The following is a 16,880-nucleotide window of genomic DNA, read 5'->3' as shown; positions in this document are numbered from 1 at the left end:
GAGCTTTGAGGGAAGGACAATGACATCTAAAGTAAAGATGATGAAACCCTGGGCAGGCAATCATGGTGGTGGAGATGAAAGGTAGCCAGATTGAGTTTGGAGGTGTGACATTACACAACATAAATGCACAGAATAGATTATACAGCTAATATTTCCCGTCAGCTATAGAAAAAAAGTTCTGCGAGGACATGCTAGAAACTGTTGAACTAGCCAAACTTATTTATTCCAATGATATCACAGTAAGTGCAGATCATTCCCAGAATCAGAAGAGATTTTACATCATGATACTAGGATGATTTTCACCATACTGAAGGTTGTAAAAATAGGAACTGAAATATTGAAAATATACATCTTAAATAGCAGTGTAAAAAGATGATCCTTTGGATATCTAACATATCTAGATAGGCAAGAAAACAGCAAATGACTTCTATGGAAAATTTGTCTTTGATGTCATTGAAATGAAGAAAAACTATAACAAGAGGAAAGATGCTTGTGTTCTACAGAAAACATCCCAGTGTTGCATTCTGTAATATGGTTGACTCTGCTCCCACTCTTGGAAGATGGGGCCTATTACATCTCACCCCCCCACCCCTTCAAAGGTTCTCAGGCAGTGAGTGGGGTATACTCTCTCTGTACCCTTTGAGAAGACTCCTCAGAATGAGGTGAAAGAAGAGAGACTATCTTGAAACCAGAGACAGACTTTTGTAAGACTGGACAGACCTGAGTCCTGGGTTTCCTAAGAAGTTACACAACCTAGGACCCTTCCCCCCTTTCCTTGCTGTCAAGCAGCCTTAAGCCTTTCTTAGAGTCCTTCCCCCTTCTTCACTTTGGCTGTTGCCAAATAAGAATAGGTACAATCAGATTGGCTATCCCCTGTCTTCTTATTCTTTGTAAGCCCGCCTCCCAGCCACTGAGAGATAGTGGCACACTTCTTTGTTCCTTATCATTGGAGGAGATTTCGCTCTCAGATTGTAAACCCACCTCCTAGCCAATGGGAGAAGGGACAGGCGTGAGACTGTGTTAGGGTATAAATTCTTGTTCTGTCTTCTGTAACATATCTCATTCTGCTGGTGCTTAGTGGTGGAAGGGATGCCCTCTTCTCACAAGAATTGAATGAAACTTCCTGTTCTTTCCTCAAGACACCCCTGACTTTTAAATTTTGGAGGGTAAAGGATTTTTGGGGTCCCTGTACCCCACACATAAGGAATTGGAGTCATCTCTTTTTCAGTCATTGATTCAAGTCTCCACCACCCACGTGTCTCTTCCTCCCCCCTTTCAGAAAGGTTGGGGGCCAGTGACTAGTACCTTAGGTCCATTTAACTCCATAGCCACATATCTTGTCCCCTAATTCACAAATTTTGTTTATTTTGGTAGTTAAAAAAATACAAAGCAATATTTGGGATACTTCATCACCTGCAACATTGTCTTATACCCTATCTCTTAACTCATCTGAAATATTCTGAAAATCTCAGATCATTGTTAACCTTGTAAGAAATGTTAAGATTGGTCCTTATTTTTTTCTCCTATATGGAGAGGTATGTGTGTGAAAAATGTTATGTATTTTGGTCTCTGTGTTTTTTGAGTTAAACCTACCATCATTTGCTGATGAATGGACATAGTGGATAAGAATGCTTGTCCTGGAGTCTGGAAGACCTGAATTCAAATTTAACCTCAGATATTTCCTATCTGTGTGACCCTGGGCAAGTCACTTAACCTCAGTTTGCTTCAGTTTCCTCAGCTGTAAAATGGGAAAAATAATAGCACCCACTTCCTACAGCTGTTGTGAGGATCCAGTGAGATAATATTTATAAAACACTTAGTACAGTGCCTGATTCAAAGTAGGGGCTCAATTAATGCTTGTTGTGAGGAAAGTTTCCTTTGGACCCCTCCTTCCTTCCCATCAGTATTAATCTCTTCAGTTAGATTCTATAAAGGGTACTGACTATTAGCAATTAGTAGTGATATACTTACCTAGTATATGCATTTAGTCAGCCATCTAACAACAGTACAAGAATAGACGTGTATTAATACATATTTTACATAAATCATATGGAGATAATTAGATAAGATAGGTTCCTATAGTAGGCCTTTATAGCAGGCCTCAAACTTTAATCTAATGTTCACCACCTGTTTACCAGTTATGGAGCTCACTTGCCAAACACAGAAATGCTGACAAAGGTGTCTCCATCCTGTTTTGCTTAAATTCTGTATCCAACCTCAGTTGAGTTTTTGGAAAGTCCCCTCCCGACTAGTACTTCTTGTCCAACCTGAGCAGATGACTATTTTATGACCACTTTGTCAGTAGAGATGAGTCTTGACTTGCCTGTCTTGTGACCGCTCATGGTGATGCATCATTTCTGGCCCTCCTGGGGGGTCAAGACTGAGGTCTATCAACCAATGGGATTTTGAATTTAACTTTGCCTCTCCTGTATGTTTGGGTATCAAATCCTATAAAAATAAGACCCTGGGGACAGGAGGCATCTTGAATCATGAGGAAGATCTGAAGCCCACTTCATTAGAGGGAGCCACGAACCCTTTAATAAAGTACTATTGGCTTGCCGAAGTGGTTTCTTTTCCACTTCACTGATTGTCTTGTAGCTCCTACCTGCTGCTGATTATTTCTAGAGGCATTAAGCCCTTTGTCTGAGTTGGTAAGAGTTTAGTTAAATCTTTACATCTCATCTAGTGCAAAACTCCTTAACCAACTTAAAAGATTTGATGTTAATTAATTCTCTTATTTTTCTTCTTCCAGATACCTTGTCTACTTTTGGAATTCTTAATTCTGAATTAATCTGGACTTTTAAAGAAGTGAAGACCTTTATATGTCAGTCTTTCTAAATAAACCTGATTTCAGGTTAAAAAAAATGGGATGTGTCAGCAGAGTCTGCCAGTTGACCCTTTGGTCCCTGTGACTAAGGCCTGGGAGAACTATGACCAGTGACTGGCTACTTATCCAGGAGACACTTCCACCTCAGGAGTCTTAATAGGGATAATCCTGCACTCTTGCTCTCTCTTTCTCTCTTTGTAATGTGTTGCTTGAGATTTAGGCAGCCTCTCCCAGAGCTCCAGCAAGGTCAAATAAAACCCCTGAGAGTCAGAGTTTCTAGGTAATTAATAAGCAATTCATTAATTTGCTTAGTCTATAATCAATAAATTGAGGGTCAGTGGTTTCTCTTGGTAATCAAAGATACCAAAATGATTTTGAAATGCCTTCAATCAACCTTCTGAAAGGGAACTCCCCTGAAAGGTGAAACTCAACCCTGACTAGTGAACACTTAATTAGGAGGTGGGCTAAAAATCTTAAGCTCCTCTTGCTGACAACTTGACTTGAGCAAGAGATTCAGAAGCCTTAAGGCATCTGGGCAGGGGAAGCCATTTCCTTTCAGACCTCTTTGGCTTGTTTCCTCCTTCAGAATCTTGGGTGCCCTATATTTTAATGGAAGGTTCCTCCCTCAGGCAATGGTTCTCCTAGGCTGGATTATGTTTATACTCTAAACGTAAATGAAGTTTCCCATGTGATGAATGAACAATTCAAAAGATAGAGTTTCTGGGTAATTTGATAATCAACTTATTAATTAGGCTAGCTAATAATCAATAAATTGACAGACAGTGGTTTCTCTTAATAATGAAAAGACTCCCAATAAAGACAATGAATACTTAAATACCCTTGTAAAAGGGGATGTCCCTGACAGGAGAAGTCAACCCTTATCAGTGAACATCGAGGGTTAAGAATATATAATAGGAGGGGCAGCCAGGTGGCTCAGCTAGCAAGAGCACCTGCTCCAGTGTTGGGATGACCTGGATTAAATCAGATACTCAGCACCACACCCAGAAATATCTGGCCGTGTAACCTTGAGCAAGTTACTTAACCCCGATTGCTTTAAAAAAAAAAAAAGAATATATAATGTGATATGAAATATATGGTATCTATCAGTCATTTTCAGTTTCAGTCATGTCCAACTCTCCATGACTCTATTCGGGATTTTCTTGGCAGATATACTGGAATGGCTTGCCAATTCTTTCTCTAGCTCATTTTACAGATGAGGAAACTGAGGCAAAAAGGGTTAAGTGACTTGCCCAGAGTCACAAAGCTAGAATTAACTATTAGATAGAGATAGTATAATGTAGTGTATATGTAGGTGTAAGTTCATACAACATGCTACACATATTCACTCCCATCTACCTCCACATATATTCCAAACATATATATTTATATGTATGTATGTCCAGTTGTTATAAAAAACAGTATTTACCTATTTATCAAACTACTGTTTCAACTTTATGACACAGACTCCTCTGCTTTCATCCCAATAAATATGTCTGTATTGTTTTCCAGAACAACTGAGTCAATTAGCCACTCCATTCAATATGTGTGTATAGGGGTATATTATATATATGTGTGTGTATAATATTAGTGTGTCTTTCTTCCTATAGTCCCTCTATCATTTGCTATTTTCATCTTTTATCACCTTTGCAAATTTTCTGGGGAGGAAAAGATATCTCAATGTGGTTTCAATTGGTATTTCTCTTATTATTAGTGATTTGGAACTTTTTTTTAAATGGCAGTTAATAGCTGGCATTTCTTTTTTAAAATGCTATCTGTTCAAGTCCTTTGACCCTTAGCTATTGACATAGGGCTCTTGGTATTACTAATGTAACACCTGGCCATGGTGTACCTCTGGTATGAACCTCCATACTTCCTCTCTGGTCTGGCTTACTCACTCCAATCTACTCCCATATTGAAAGATCTGATTTTCTAGAGGAAGACTACCTCTATGTGCATACACTCACTCTCTCCTGGTGCTCAGGGTAATCCTACCAGCTGCTTCTAGGGCAGCAGATGATGGAGCTGATAAAGCACCATCCCTGGAACAAGGAGACCTGAGTTCAGATATTGCCTCAGACACTTATTAGCTGTGTGACCTTCCTCTCTTTCCCTCAGTTTCTTCTGTAAAACGGGCATAATAATGCCCTCTTCCTTCCAGGGTTATTATGAGGATTAAATTAGTTAAAAATTGTAAAAAAATTTAAAAATTAGTTAAAAATCTTTGCACAGATCCTGACACATACTAAAAGATGTTAGCTATTACTGTAGCTGTTATTATTAGCACTAACAAGGACATTCAGATCTTAAATATAATTTATTTAATGATAAAGTAAAAGCAATAACAATGAGTAATCAGAGCTATTCAATACAAAGCAATTTGATAAATAGATCACAGTCCTCACATAAACCTAGCCCAAACGCTTTCTTCAGAATTTTCAGGAGAAGATTGGGGGCATACACAGAGGCACACCAGTGAGGGAAAGCCATGTGCTTAGGGGTAAATCTCAATTATTAAATTATACATATCTCCTTTATAAAAATACATACATATATTATAAATATATTAATATATCTTTAATATATTACATCTTTTTAAATAAAAATTAAATTATAAATATCTTCTGTCTCAGAAAAGAGAGACAGAAAGAGACAGAGAGAGGGAAAGAGAGAGAGAGCGAGAGAGAGAGACAGAGAGACAGAGAGAGAGAGAGAGAGAGGAGAAAGCAGAGAGAGAGAGAGGGAGAGGGAGACAGAGAGACAGAGACAGAGAAACAGAGAGACAGGGAAAGTGTGAGAGTGTGTCATATGGTCTCCTCATTTCTGAAATCTGTCGTTTTACCTCTTTTTCCTTTCTTGATTCAGACTATAGAGACTCTCTGAAAATGACTTTAATGTAACTTATGGTTAGTTTCATCTTTTGTTTATGATTAGGTAAATTGTATTTGTCCCACAATCACAGGACTATTCTAATGTAGATTAGTTATAAATTTCCCCAGTTATTAATTTAAACTTTCTCTAATTCTTCATATGCAAACCAATAAGACACATTGTATTCTCTATTTGCTCCAGTATTCTATATCTTATTCCTTTTTTTTTCTTTTTGGAGGGCAATTGGGGTTAAGTGACTTGCCCAAAATCACATGGCTAGTAAATGTGTCAAGTGTCTGAGGCTGGATTTGAAGTCAGGTACTCCTGACTCCAGGGCTGGTGCTCTATTCACTGTGCCACCTAGCCACCCTATCTTATTACATTTAAAACAAGGAACTGCTCTTTTAGAATTCTAGATCAGACTTAATTTCAATCACTGTATCTCTTTGAATTTTGAGCAGACCTGTACCCTAGACAAGTGAACAATCAAGGCAGACCTAAATAATCAAATGTTTGTTTCAGAAGCAAACTTATACTCCAGATGGATGAATTGCCAATTATCTAATTATCTTTGTTATCAGAATTTTATCAGAAATAGTTGAAGCATGTAATATCAGATTTTTTAAGGTATTGAGTAGTTTTGCTGTATTGTTCCTTCTTTTCCTTTAAAATAACTTAAAAAAAATAAATGATGACTGTTTGGGAGGGGGAGGGGAGGAAATAGAGGGGGAAAATCTAAGCAATGTTAAAAAAGATTTCAATAGAAATCTATTTTTAAGAAGAAATATTATATGTAAAGATTTTCCCCATTCAGCAATTTATATTCTTGTTGTAGTTGTTTTTGTTTTATTGTCACAAAACTTTCTAGTTTTACATAACTAGACTATATTTTGTCCTTTATAACTTTTCTATTTCTCATTTTATTATGAACAGTAATCCTAATCACAGATCTAAAAGACTCTTTCTTCTATTGTAATAGTAAGGGAATTTAGAGCTTTTCTCTGCCCCTTAATGGACCTCACTTGGAACCCAATAAGAGAAGCTTGCTTAGGGGAGGCTTGTTTTCAGGAAGGCCCACACCTTGTTACTTTGTAATGAGGCAGTGGGTCACAAAGGTTGTGATGTCCTCTGAATCCCCTAGAGTAAGGTTTTACCTTGGGGCTCACTTATGGGAAGAGTTGTGTAATTTGGTCAAATGAGACTCTGGGTAGCTGTTGAACCCCCCAGCTTTGAAAACCCAGATTTTGGTGCTTCTCCCTCTGGTAACTAACACTGTATGGAGGGAATGGTCTGACAGCTAGAAGCCCTGTTTGTTGGTCTGTTGAACTGTGTTATTGTCTCTGTCTGTATTTTTTTGTCAGCTTGTAATTTCTGTTTGCAATTTCTGAAGTTCAGGGTGCTGACTTTTCCCCCTGAACAAAGTGAATATTATATATATATATATGTATGTATATATACACACACACACATAAATATACATGTATATATGTACACATGTGTATATGTATATATATGTCTATGTGTATATATGTACATATATATATATATATTGGATTAAAGTAAGATTGTTAACCCTTTTTGAATTGCTTTCCTTTAGAAAAGTAGATCAAAGAGCCTGTGCTAGCAGCCATCCTGGGTATGCTAGTGTGTTTGCTGATACAAATGGCATAGTTGGACAGGATCTGCAAACTAAAAGGAAAGTATGGGGGCTGGGGGGTAATTGTTTATTTCCCAGTTGTAGTAACTGTGATTCTGTGAAGCCATGGAGCAGGAGCAGAAAACTGCCTGCATGCTGACTTTGGTGAGGTGAGACTGGGAATGAAGAGCTGCACTGGGGCAGAAGCCAGAAGCAGCTGCCTCCTGCGGGTAGAGGGGGGACCCAGGAGTTCAGAACCCAGCCCCAAGGAAAGATAAGTACTCTGCAGCAAGGCAGGAGCCTGGAATGTGTTTTCTTGCTTTGTGCCTTTGGGACAGTTTGGGACCCAGGGGAAGGGTGGAGTTGCTTATGGTGGGTAGGGGGACATGCTGTGGACCCCCAAGTACCCCACCCTGTTGGCTTTGTTGCCCAGTTACCCCTCAGGACTTTGAAAGTGGAAACTGGAGTAGTGTTAAGACTAGGACATGGCTTATTAGAGCCTGTACCTGAGAGTGCCAGGAGGAAGCCTGCAAGGGCAGCATGGGGGAAAGGACATACCCCCAAGAGAACCTTATTTGAATACTTTTGCTTTGGATTGAGGGTGTTATAATGTTATGTACTTTGTGTTTGTTTAAGGCTATGTGGTCACTTTGGTAATGAGTTGTTATGTTATGTATTTTGTGGGAATTATGTTATACTTAAGAAATGTTAATGCCAATTCAGATATAAGTTGCCTATATAATGGGCATGAAAGATCTTGCGGCTGAATGTAATGCTAAGTGAATTTGAAGGTCTTCCTTGCCCCTTAATGGACATTACTTGGAGCCCAACAAGAGAAGCTTGCTTAGGGGAGGCTTGTTTTTCAGGAAGTTCCACACCTTGTTACTTTGTAATCAGGCAGTGTGTTACAAAGGTTGTGATATCCTCTGGCCCTCTGAGGTGAGGTTTTGCTTTGGGGCTCACTTATGGGAAGAGTTGTGTGATGTGGCCAGACGAGACTCTGGGCAGCCATTGAGACCCCTGGCTTTGAAAACCCAGATGTTGGTGCTTCTCTCTCTAGTAACTAACACTGTATGTATGTAATGGTCAGACAGTTAGAAGCCTTGTCTGTTGGTCTGTTGAATTGTATTATTTTCTCTGTCTGTATTTTTTGTCTGCTTGTAATTTCTGTTTGTATTTTCTGAAGTTTAGGATGCTGATTTTTTTCCCCTGAACTAAGTAAATGATTTATATATGTTTGATTAAAGTAAGATTGTTAACCCCTTTTGGAGTTGCTTTCCTTTAGAAAAGCAGATCAAAGAACCTGTGCTAGCAGGCATCCTGGGTATGCTAGGGTGCTTGCTGTTACATCTATTCATCACCATTTTTTAAATTATATGATAGTATATGTTAAAATCAGATTTTCAAATAAAAATTATTGTGACATGTGGTTTAAGATGCTGATCTAAATCTTCCTCCCCCCCAAACTTCTTTTTTTTCCCAGTTTTCCAAGCAGTTCTTATTAAGTAAATAATCCTTTTCCCTCATAATTTTTACTTTGGTTTATCAAACACTTGGCTATTGCATTTAACTATTTCTTGTTTTTCATTTTCTAGCATATGTGAAGAGGAATAAAATGTAAGAGGATTAGAAAGTTAGGAAGGAAGCAGGTCTTGAAGAATTTAAAATGCTAAACCGAGGTGCTCATATTTGACCCTGGAGGTATTCAGGCGCCACTGTGTTTATTGAGTCAAAGAATGATGTAGTTGGATGGCACTTGAAGAAATGACTGGCGACTCTGAAAAGGATGCATTCTGGTAGGGATATACTTCTGGCAGGGATGCCAGTTAGAAGCCTATTGCAATTATCTAGTTGAGAGGTGAGGAGGTCTTGAAGTACGATGATGATTGTGCAAGTGGAGAGATGGGGACAGATAGTAGAGATGTTGTGGAGGTAAAAATGGAAAGATTTGGCAACTGATTAGATATCTAGAGTAAAGCTATAAGAATAACACAGAGGTTATGAATCTAGGAAACTAAAAGAATGGTAGTTCTTGAGAGAAAAAGGGAGGTTTAGAAGGATGGATTTGGGAAAAGTTAATAAATTCTATTTTAGATATTGAGTTTTTGGATGGAACATCAAGTTCAAAATTCCCACTACACAGTTGGTGATGTGGAACTGGAGCTCAGGGTAGAGACTGAGGCTCATCAGTTTACATAGTAATGCAGAAAAAAGTGAAATAGACCTTGATCCTCAGCTCCTTTGACTTTCAGCCCTTTTCCATTTCCAAGTGTCAGACCCTGTGGACAGATACCTTTTCATTGGAATCCATCTTCCAGATTTCCAAAGAAGGGTGAGTTCACTCCCATCTTCACACTCCCTCAAACTCCTTTGACTGAACAAACCTCATGCCAACTCAGCCCACTAGTTGGAAATCACCCAAGTAGAAATCAAAGGCAGAAGTTACAATAGGATGCATTCATAGCCCCTCTATGAATACACCCACTTCCTCTTTGTAGGAGGAATCTGCTGTTTACTCAGTTTCATGTCTATTCCTTCCTGCCAAGTATCTGCCAAGATAGGCCAGCCTAGGGGCATTGAGAGGTGTAAGACTTTCCACTGAATTAGTTAAGACCTCAAGGGGATCTAGGTCTAGTCAGTGGGTCAGTCCATAAGTATTTCTTAAGTTTATTATGTACCAGGAACTATGCTAAGTACTGGGGATACAAAGAAAGGAAAATACAATCTTTGTCCTAAAAAAAGCTCCCATTCTACTGGGGGCAACATGTCAACCACTATGTACATACAAGATATATTTAGTGTAATTGGAAGGTAATCTCAGAGGGAAGGCCCTGGGGGTGGTGGGCAAGAAACATCTTTCTTGAAGAAGGCAGGATTTGTGCTGAGTCTTGAAGGAGGCCAGGGAAGTTAGAAGAGAGAAATGAGGAGAGAGAACATTATGGGAAGGAGGAATAACAGAGAAAATTTCCCGAATTGGGAGATGGGGTTTCACTTTCTAGGAAAGTCAAGTAGGCCGTTGTTGAGGGATCATAGAGTATATGGAATGGAAAAATGTGTGTGACTGGAGAGGTGGGAAGGGGCTTGTGTATGGGTTAGGCACTCTAAGGAGAATTTAGTGGGAAAAAATGAATAAAAATTACACAGGATGAAGAGGAGGGTATGGGCTATAAACTGAACCAGTGGGTGGGTCCCTGCACTGCTAATATCATGAACATGTCAGAGTGCCTTCCAAATAGAGATTTATTTAACTTTCCATCACCCTTTTCATTAGCTTAAATTTCCTTGTAATTCCCATACATATTTAATTTCATTGTTCATACATAATCATATTAAAATATTTAGACTTTAAAAATATTTATAAAAGGGTGAGGTTGAAACCAACTCATCCCATTTTAATTCTGATACCTTAGTTGAGTGAGAACACTATCTCAACCATTAAACAACCTCAGAGTGAGGGTGAAAAGGCTTCTGAAGTTGCATAAGAATCTTGGTGATCACACCCTAGCCATGTCTATAAATTCTTAGTCAAGATGAGAAGGAGGGATTCCAGAAATTGGAGTGAGCATGAAATTCTAGTTGAGTTCCTTTGCTTGGGGGTGGGGAGAGGGAAGTAGAGGCCTTAGGTTTCATTCCCTATCTATCCTCTCCCTCATTCTCCCACTTTGACTGGCAAAGGACCTCTCTAGCTTCAGAGGGTTCAGAGGAAGTCACATTTCCTATGGGAAGTGTTACTCATGGCAATGTCTTCATCACTGAGAATCAGGGCCTCAGTTCTACAAGAAGCTCAGCAAAGAGACTTAAGGGTTTGAACTTTTTCAGCACCACAAAGGTGGGGGGGGGGATGATTTCTAACAAGCAAGAACTATTTTCCTTCCCAGTCTTGAACCTACTTCCCACTGGAATATGTATCAAGGGAAGAATATGTTACAGACTTAGGGGGAGAGATACTTTAGATCAGTTGTTCTTATCACACATTAATAAATATTCATTTCTAAATGCTACTGAAGACTAGCTGACTGAAGAATAGTTAACTAAATGATTCTCAGCCTATAATCTTGACAAGTGAAGCACACCAATGGGGGCTTAAACCAATGGCATTAGGTTATCAGCCCTAACTCTTCAGGGAAACTCCTAAAATCCTGAATGGTAGACGCAGTCAGTCAAGCTCTGGGAAACCTAGTCATCAGTAAGAGTGGGAGCTGGGGTAAAGACCATTAGAATTTATATGTTAACATTTATATTCCCCCATCGCATCCCTTATACATAATCTTCATTTTCTTTTTCAGTTATATTCATGATTGCTCCCAAATTGAAGCTACATGGGGCTCAATGCATAATAGAAAACCCTATCTTCTACACTTTGGGGCTGTATGTACAAGACAAAACTATACCTCTCCCCCACCCTTGAATTCTAACTTCTACCCTCAAATGGAGAAACATCCAGAAAATACACACAGGGCCTCATAAAAAGTCAAATATTTGATCCATTAAAAACAGAGATGTCCTGGTAAATACTTAGCAGTTAGCTCTTCAGGAAAACAAAAAGTATGCCAGAAGGACAAGTCTGTGATTATAAGCCAGGGCAATTGGCTAAAACCCAAGCTAAATGTCTGATATGTTATTTATTTAAACTTGACCCCAAAACAATGCCGAGCGCTAACATTTGTATTGCGTTCTAGGGTTTTCAAATCACTTTACAACCAGTAAAATATAAGTTCCTTGAGGGCAGGTACTGTTCCATCTCTGTATACATTCCTGGTGTTAACTTAGTGTCTGCCAGGTAGTAACTACTTAAGAAATGCTTGATGACACCAGTATACTTGTTATTTCTTTTTTCCCTCTTAGTGAAATAATCACTGATCAAATGGAATTTATTAAGCACCTATGACATATTAGATACTAAATACTGAAGGAGGCACAAGATATACAGAGACAGTTCCCTGATCCTCATGAGCTTTTATCTAGTAAGACAAAATACACATATATAGTTATATACAAAATGACTATTTGGGCAGAAGTGGAGAAGACACTAGACTTGCAACAAATTTGTGAAATTATTCTAAGGACAGCTAGGCAAGTTGACACAATGGATAGCAGATACTTAACTGGGTATAGCAGTGGTCTTGAAACAGCAATGTGACAGTAGCACAAACCTCTACAGAGTGATAAGAAACAACCACCTGCAAGAACATGGGGCATACAATATCATATATCTCCAAGAAACATCACAATGATAGGATAGAATATGTTGGCTTCAGTTACTCCTGTCTGGCACTCTTCCTTCATCAAACCTACCCTTGTTTCCTTTGGTAGAGAATGTTTTTCAGGTGCACACGTTCCTTTTCAGGAAGATTATCATGAGGATATTCAGGCATATTTAGAGGAGACCAACCTGTGGAGAAATCTGAAAACTTGAGGGGGAAAGATTAATGGACAGAATTTTGATGGGGATCAAAGAAAGGAGAAACTGAGGTGATATAGGGGAATCAGGAACTGCAGGCCATCAGAGCAGCAAATCATATTGGATGATAAGTTTCTGAACCACTTCAACAAGCTTGTGTCGAGGCAGAGTGTAGTTGTGATGGGGAATTTGAGTTATCGAGATATCTTCTAGAAGTCTGTGTTCAAAACAGCGCAACCAAATTTTTTGTCTTGTCTTAATGATAATTTTGTCTTTCACAAGATGGAGTATGAGGGGTACTGTTATTCTCAACATGATCATTACTAATAAAGATGAATTATAGAAGAATAGAACTTTGGGATTCAAAAAATGCCATGTCAAATTTAGTCATAGTAAAGTTGGAAATTCTAGGCTGTGTGTGTGTGTGTACGTGCATGCATGTGTGAGTAAAATACCATGTCAAATTTAGTGATAGTAAAGTGGGGAATTCCAGGCATTGTGTGTGTGTGTGCACATGTGTATGTGAGCAATGTAAATATTTTGCAAATATGAAGCAATATATGAGTAGAAGATGTTATTATGCATCACCCATACTCTCACGGTTATATAGTCTGTCCTATAAATCTCTCTCACTTTCATTCTAGATTTGTGCATAGATTTCCTAGCTTGCTGCATGCCTGGGATAGGAGTTGCTCAATCAGGCTGGGGTGAAATCAGAGTAAGAGGGTTTGGTGATATGCTAATTTTACAGCCCCCACTGCTTAAATAAAATGAGTTCTGTTGCCTTGGACTCATTCAGTGATGCTGAATGATTGGTGAATAGGCTCTGGCCTCAACTTCCAAGCCATAGCCCAAAGGACCAGTGTTTCAGGGAGACAAGGAGAGAGCGGTAAGTGCCATTTTCCCCATTCATTCTTTATTTTTCCAACAAGCTAAGATTTTCCACTCTGGCTTTGCTGATGAGGGTGACCCCTTCATGGGGATGGTAATGGGGAAGAGGCTGGTTGACTCCAGTGTCTTCACTCCTATTCCATGTATTTTTCTACCATGTGAGTATGAGTATTTCTTCTCTCTGTGCAAAGGAAATTGTTAGGGATTTTTAGAAAGCAAGAGGAGAAAAGATATTTGCCCTAATCCCAAAGCCTGTAAGTCATCACATTTTCCACTTCCATCACATTTCCCCCGTGAAACTTTGCTCCCTATTTCTCCCTTAACTACAAAGTAAGACTGGGGTAGAGACATTCATTTTCTGTCCATCTTCTTTGTTCCACCCACAAAATACATACAACCACAAGACTGTGTTCCATCCTCTTCTTTGACAACACTTTCCCTTAGTGATATTGTCACCAAAACTTCAGTGATCACTTTATGGTATATTTTACTAATGCAATGATAGAATTTAGAGATCCTATTACACTGAACTGCTTTTCATGAATGAATCCTTAATCTATCCTATTTGATTTCTTCCCTGAGCTCTGATCCTGTCCTTCAAGCAGCCAGCTGGATAACCGTTGATATCTCACAGGCATATAAACTTATGATGTCCGACACTCAACTCATCTTCCCCTCAAAACCTATCCATTTCCTTGACATTCTTGTCCTGTCTTTCTGTTTCTGTCTTTTGTCTTTTCATTTTCTCTTCCCCTCCCATTCCTTTGCCTTCGGTAGGACCTCTGATTTCATTGGCGATTGACCGGAAACTTCTTTAAGTGCAGACCAACACTTGTTTTATGACTTATTGTCTTAGATTTGCTCAGGGCAAATGAGACATTAAGTGATTTACCCATAGGTAGTGTGTCATTACTATTCTTCCAATTATCTAGACTTCTAATTGAGTCTGTTTTTGGCAATTGTTTAGAGGCTGATGATGACCCTGAATAGGGCAATGTCAGTTAAAATGAATAGCACAGATTTGAATGATATTTCAGAGAAAGACAACAGTTCATTTGAAAAAGATCTGCTAGTTTTTAGTAAACTGAACTTCAAGTGAATCAGCAGGGTGATACGGCAGTCATAAGAGAAAATAGAATGTGAGTTGAAGAGATGTATAGCATCCAGAAGGAGGAGGTGTCACTATATTCTGACTTGGTCAGACCACATTCTAGACCTCTGATAAGAAAGAAAAAAGGAAAGGAAGGCAGGGAGGAAGAAGAAAAAGGGATGAAAAAAGAAAGAAAGGAAAGAAAAAGAAAAAATGATAGTATGCTTTAGTCTGTATTTAGGAAATATCAGGTCTTTCTCTGGAGGTGGATAGTATGCTTCACCATGGGTCCTTTGGGATTGACTTGGGTCACTGTATTGCTGAGAGTAGCTAAGTCATCACAGTTCTTCATTGTACAATATTGTTATTGTGTACAATGTTCTCCTGATTCTACTCACTTTACTTTGCATAAATTTATGTCTTTCCAGGATTTTTTTTTTGGAAATCATCCTGCTTGTCATTTCTTATAGCACAATGATATTCTATCACAATCATATACCATAGCTTTCAAGCATTTATTGAAGACTATAGTCCACTTGGCACTCTGTTAGGCACTGAGAATACAAAACAAAAATGAAACAGTTTTATATATGTAATGACATTTACACAGAGAAGTTAATGGGGAAATATACACAAAGTAAGTGCAATACAATTTCAGGGGAGAAATTGGGCATTATATGTTAGCTAGTAGTTATTATTATATATATGCATATATCATATTATATCTACCATATCCATCCTACAATTCTTATGTCTATCTTCTGATATTTTTCTGGCAATGCCAGGGCTTTCTGTTCCAATCTCTGACCAGAAATCATGGAGACCACTCTGAGAACTGTTCTGATGAAAATCCTTGAAGACCTTATAGAAGAAGAACTCAAGAAGTTCAAATTCCAGCTGGAAGACCCTCCCTTGAAGGAATTTGGCCCTGTGCCCAGGGGCCAGCTGCATCCTGCCCAGCCTGTGGATTTGGCAGAATTACTGATCGGGCACTATGGGGTAAACTATGCAGTAGAAGTGACCAAAGCAGTTCTTGAAATGATAAACCACCGAGACCTCGCTGAGAAGCTGGGGCAAGCCATTGAAAAAGGTGAGTCAGGGTCTGATTAGAAGCTTGAATCCCCATTTAGAGTTCCCACCTTGTTCTCTCTTTAGAGATGGAAAAATAAGAACAAAACAAACAATAAATAAATTTAAAAACTCCTCTTATTCCTCAGCTGAAGATTTTAGTTTCCCTTTGATTAACTCCTTTATAAACAAAGATATTTGTTTGATGTAAAGTCATCTCAGAGGAGGATAAAAGTTCAAGGCAGAAGAGCATAAGGGAAAAAATCAATGGACTTGTTCTCAGGGTATCTGAATTCAAATTTTGCTTTTGTCACTTAATAGCTGCAGAACCATGGATTACCATTCTGAGTCTTAGGAAAATGGGGATGGGTTAAAGGAGATTGTGTAGGTGAAATACTTTGAAAAGTTTTAAAAAACGACAGTTTGCACGTCAGCTATTTTTCTTTGCCCTTATTTTCTCGGGGCCTCTCCTACCAATTAAAGCTTTCTGATTCTTCCTGACCTAGCCTCCCTGAAGCCCTGCCCACATTCTGAAACAGTAAAATTTCACATTTACTATTTATAGTTACCTCAGGTTTTCCAAGTACTTTCCTCACAACCCTGTGAGGTATGTGAGTCCTAAATAAGGTTCCATATTTTACAGTTGGGTAAATTGACACTCCAGAGGAATTAAGTGATTAACCAAAGATTATTCAGCTGGTAAGTGTAAAAACTGGCATTTCAACTCTACAAGCAGTCCAATTCAATAAATGATTATATAATTCCTACTATGTGCTACATAGTGCTTGTTGTTTGGGATACAAAATGCCAGAAGGAAAACAGTTCCTGACCTCAAAGAACATGAGTACAAGAGTATATATGGGGGTGGCCAGGTGGCTCAGAGAGTAAGAGCACTGGCTCCAGTGTCGGGATGACCTGGGGATCAAATCCAGGCTCAGATACTTAGCACCACACCCAGAAATAACTGGCTGTGTAATCTTGAGCAAGTTACTTAACCCCGATTGCTTAAAAAAAAAAGTATATATGAACATAGATCTCCTTTATCCAAGTCTCAATCTCATTTCAGTTGTTTTACTGTCATGTCCAACTCTTTTTGTCC

At 38.8% G+C, this 16,880-nt stretch overlaps 1 protein-coding gene across 2 annotated transcripts in view; it reads left to right on the top strand.

Moving 5' to 3' along the window:
* LOC138146178 (NACHT, LRR and PYD domains-containing protein 10-like) overlaps positions 1–16,880 on the top strand; it is a 294,893-nt gene that overhangs the window by 272,467 nt on the left and 5,546 nt on the right. Inside the window, exons 2-3 of one of the 2 annotated variants that reach the window (XM_069067880.1) lie at positions 13,530–13,621; positions 15,499–15,803. In XM_069067880.1, coding sequence (XP_068923981.1) covers positions 15,530–15,803 — 274 coding nt within the window. In that variant the 5' untranslated portion in view covers positions 13,530–13,621; positions 15,499–15,529. Of the gene's footprint in view, positions 1–13,373; positions 13,622–15,498; positions 15,804–16,880 lie in introns of those variants that run through there. The other variant, XM_069067879.1, reaches the window with a different exon arrangement.

This window comes from Petaurus breviceps, unplaced genomic scaffold (genome assembly GCF_028583685.1).
Source record: "Petaurus breviceps papuanus isolate PSGF00001 unplaced genomic scaffold, PetGlider_PUasm1.0 90760, whole genome shotgun sequence".
Taxonomy (NCBI): domain Eukaryota; kingdom Metazoa; phylum Chordata; class Mammalia; order Diprotodontia; family Petauridae; genus Petaurus; species Petaurus breviceps.
Note: the sequence above shows the minus strand (reverse complement) of the source record. Positions and strands in the feature narration are given on the sequence as shown.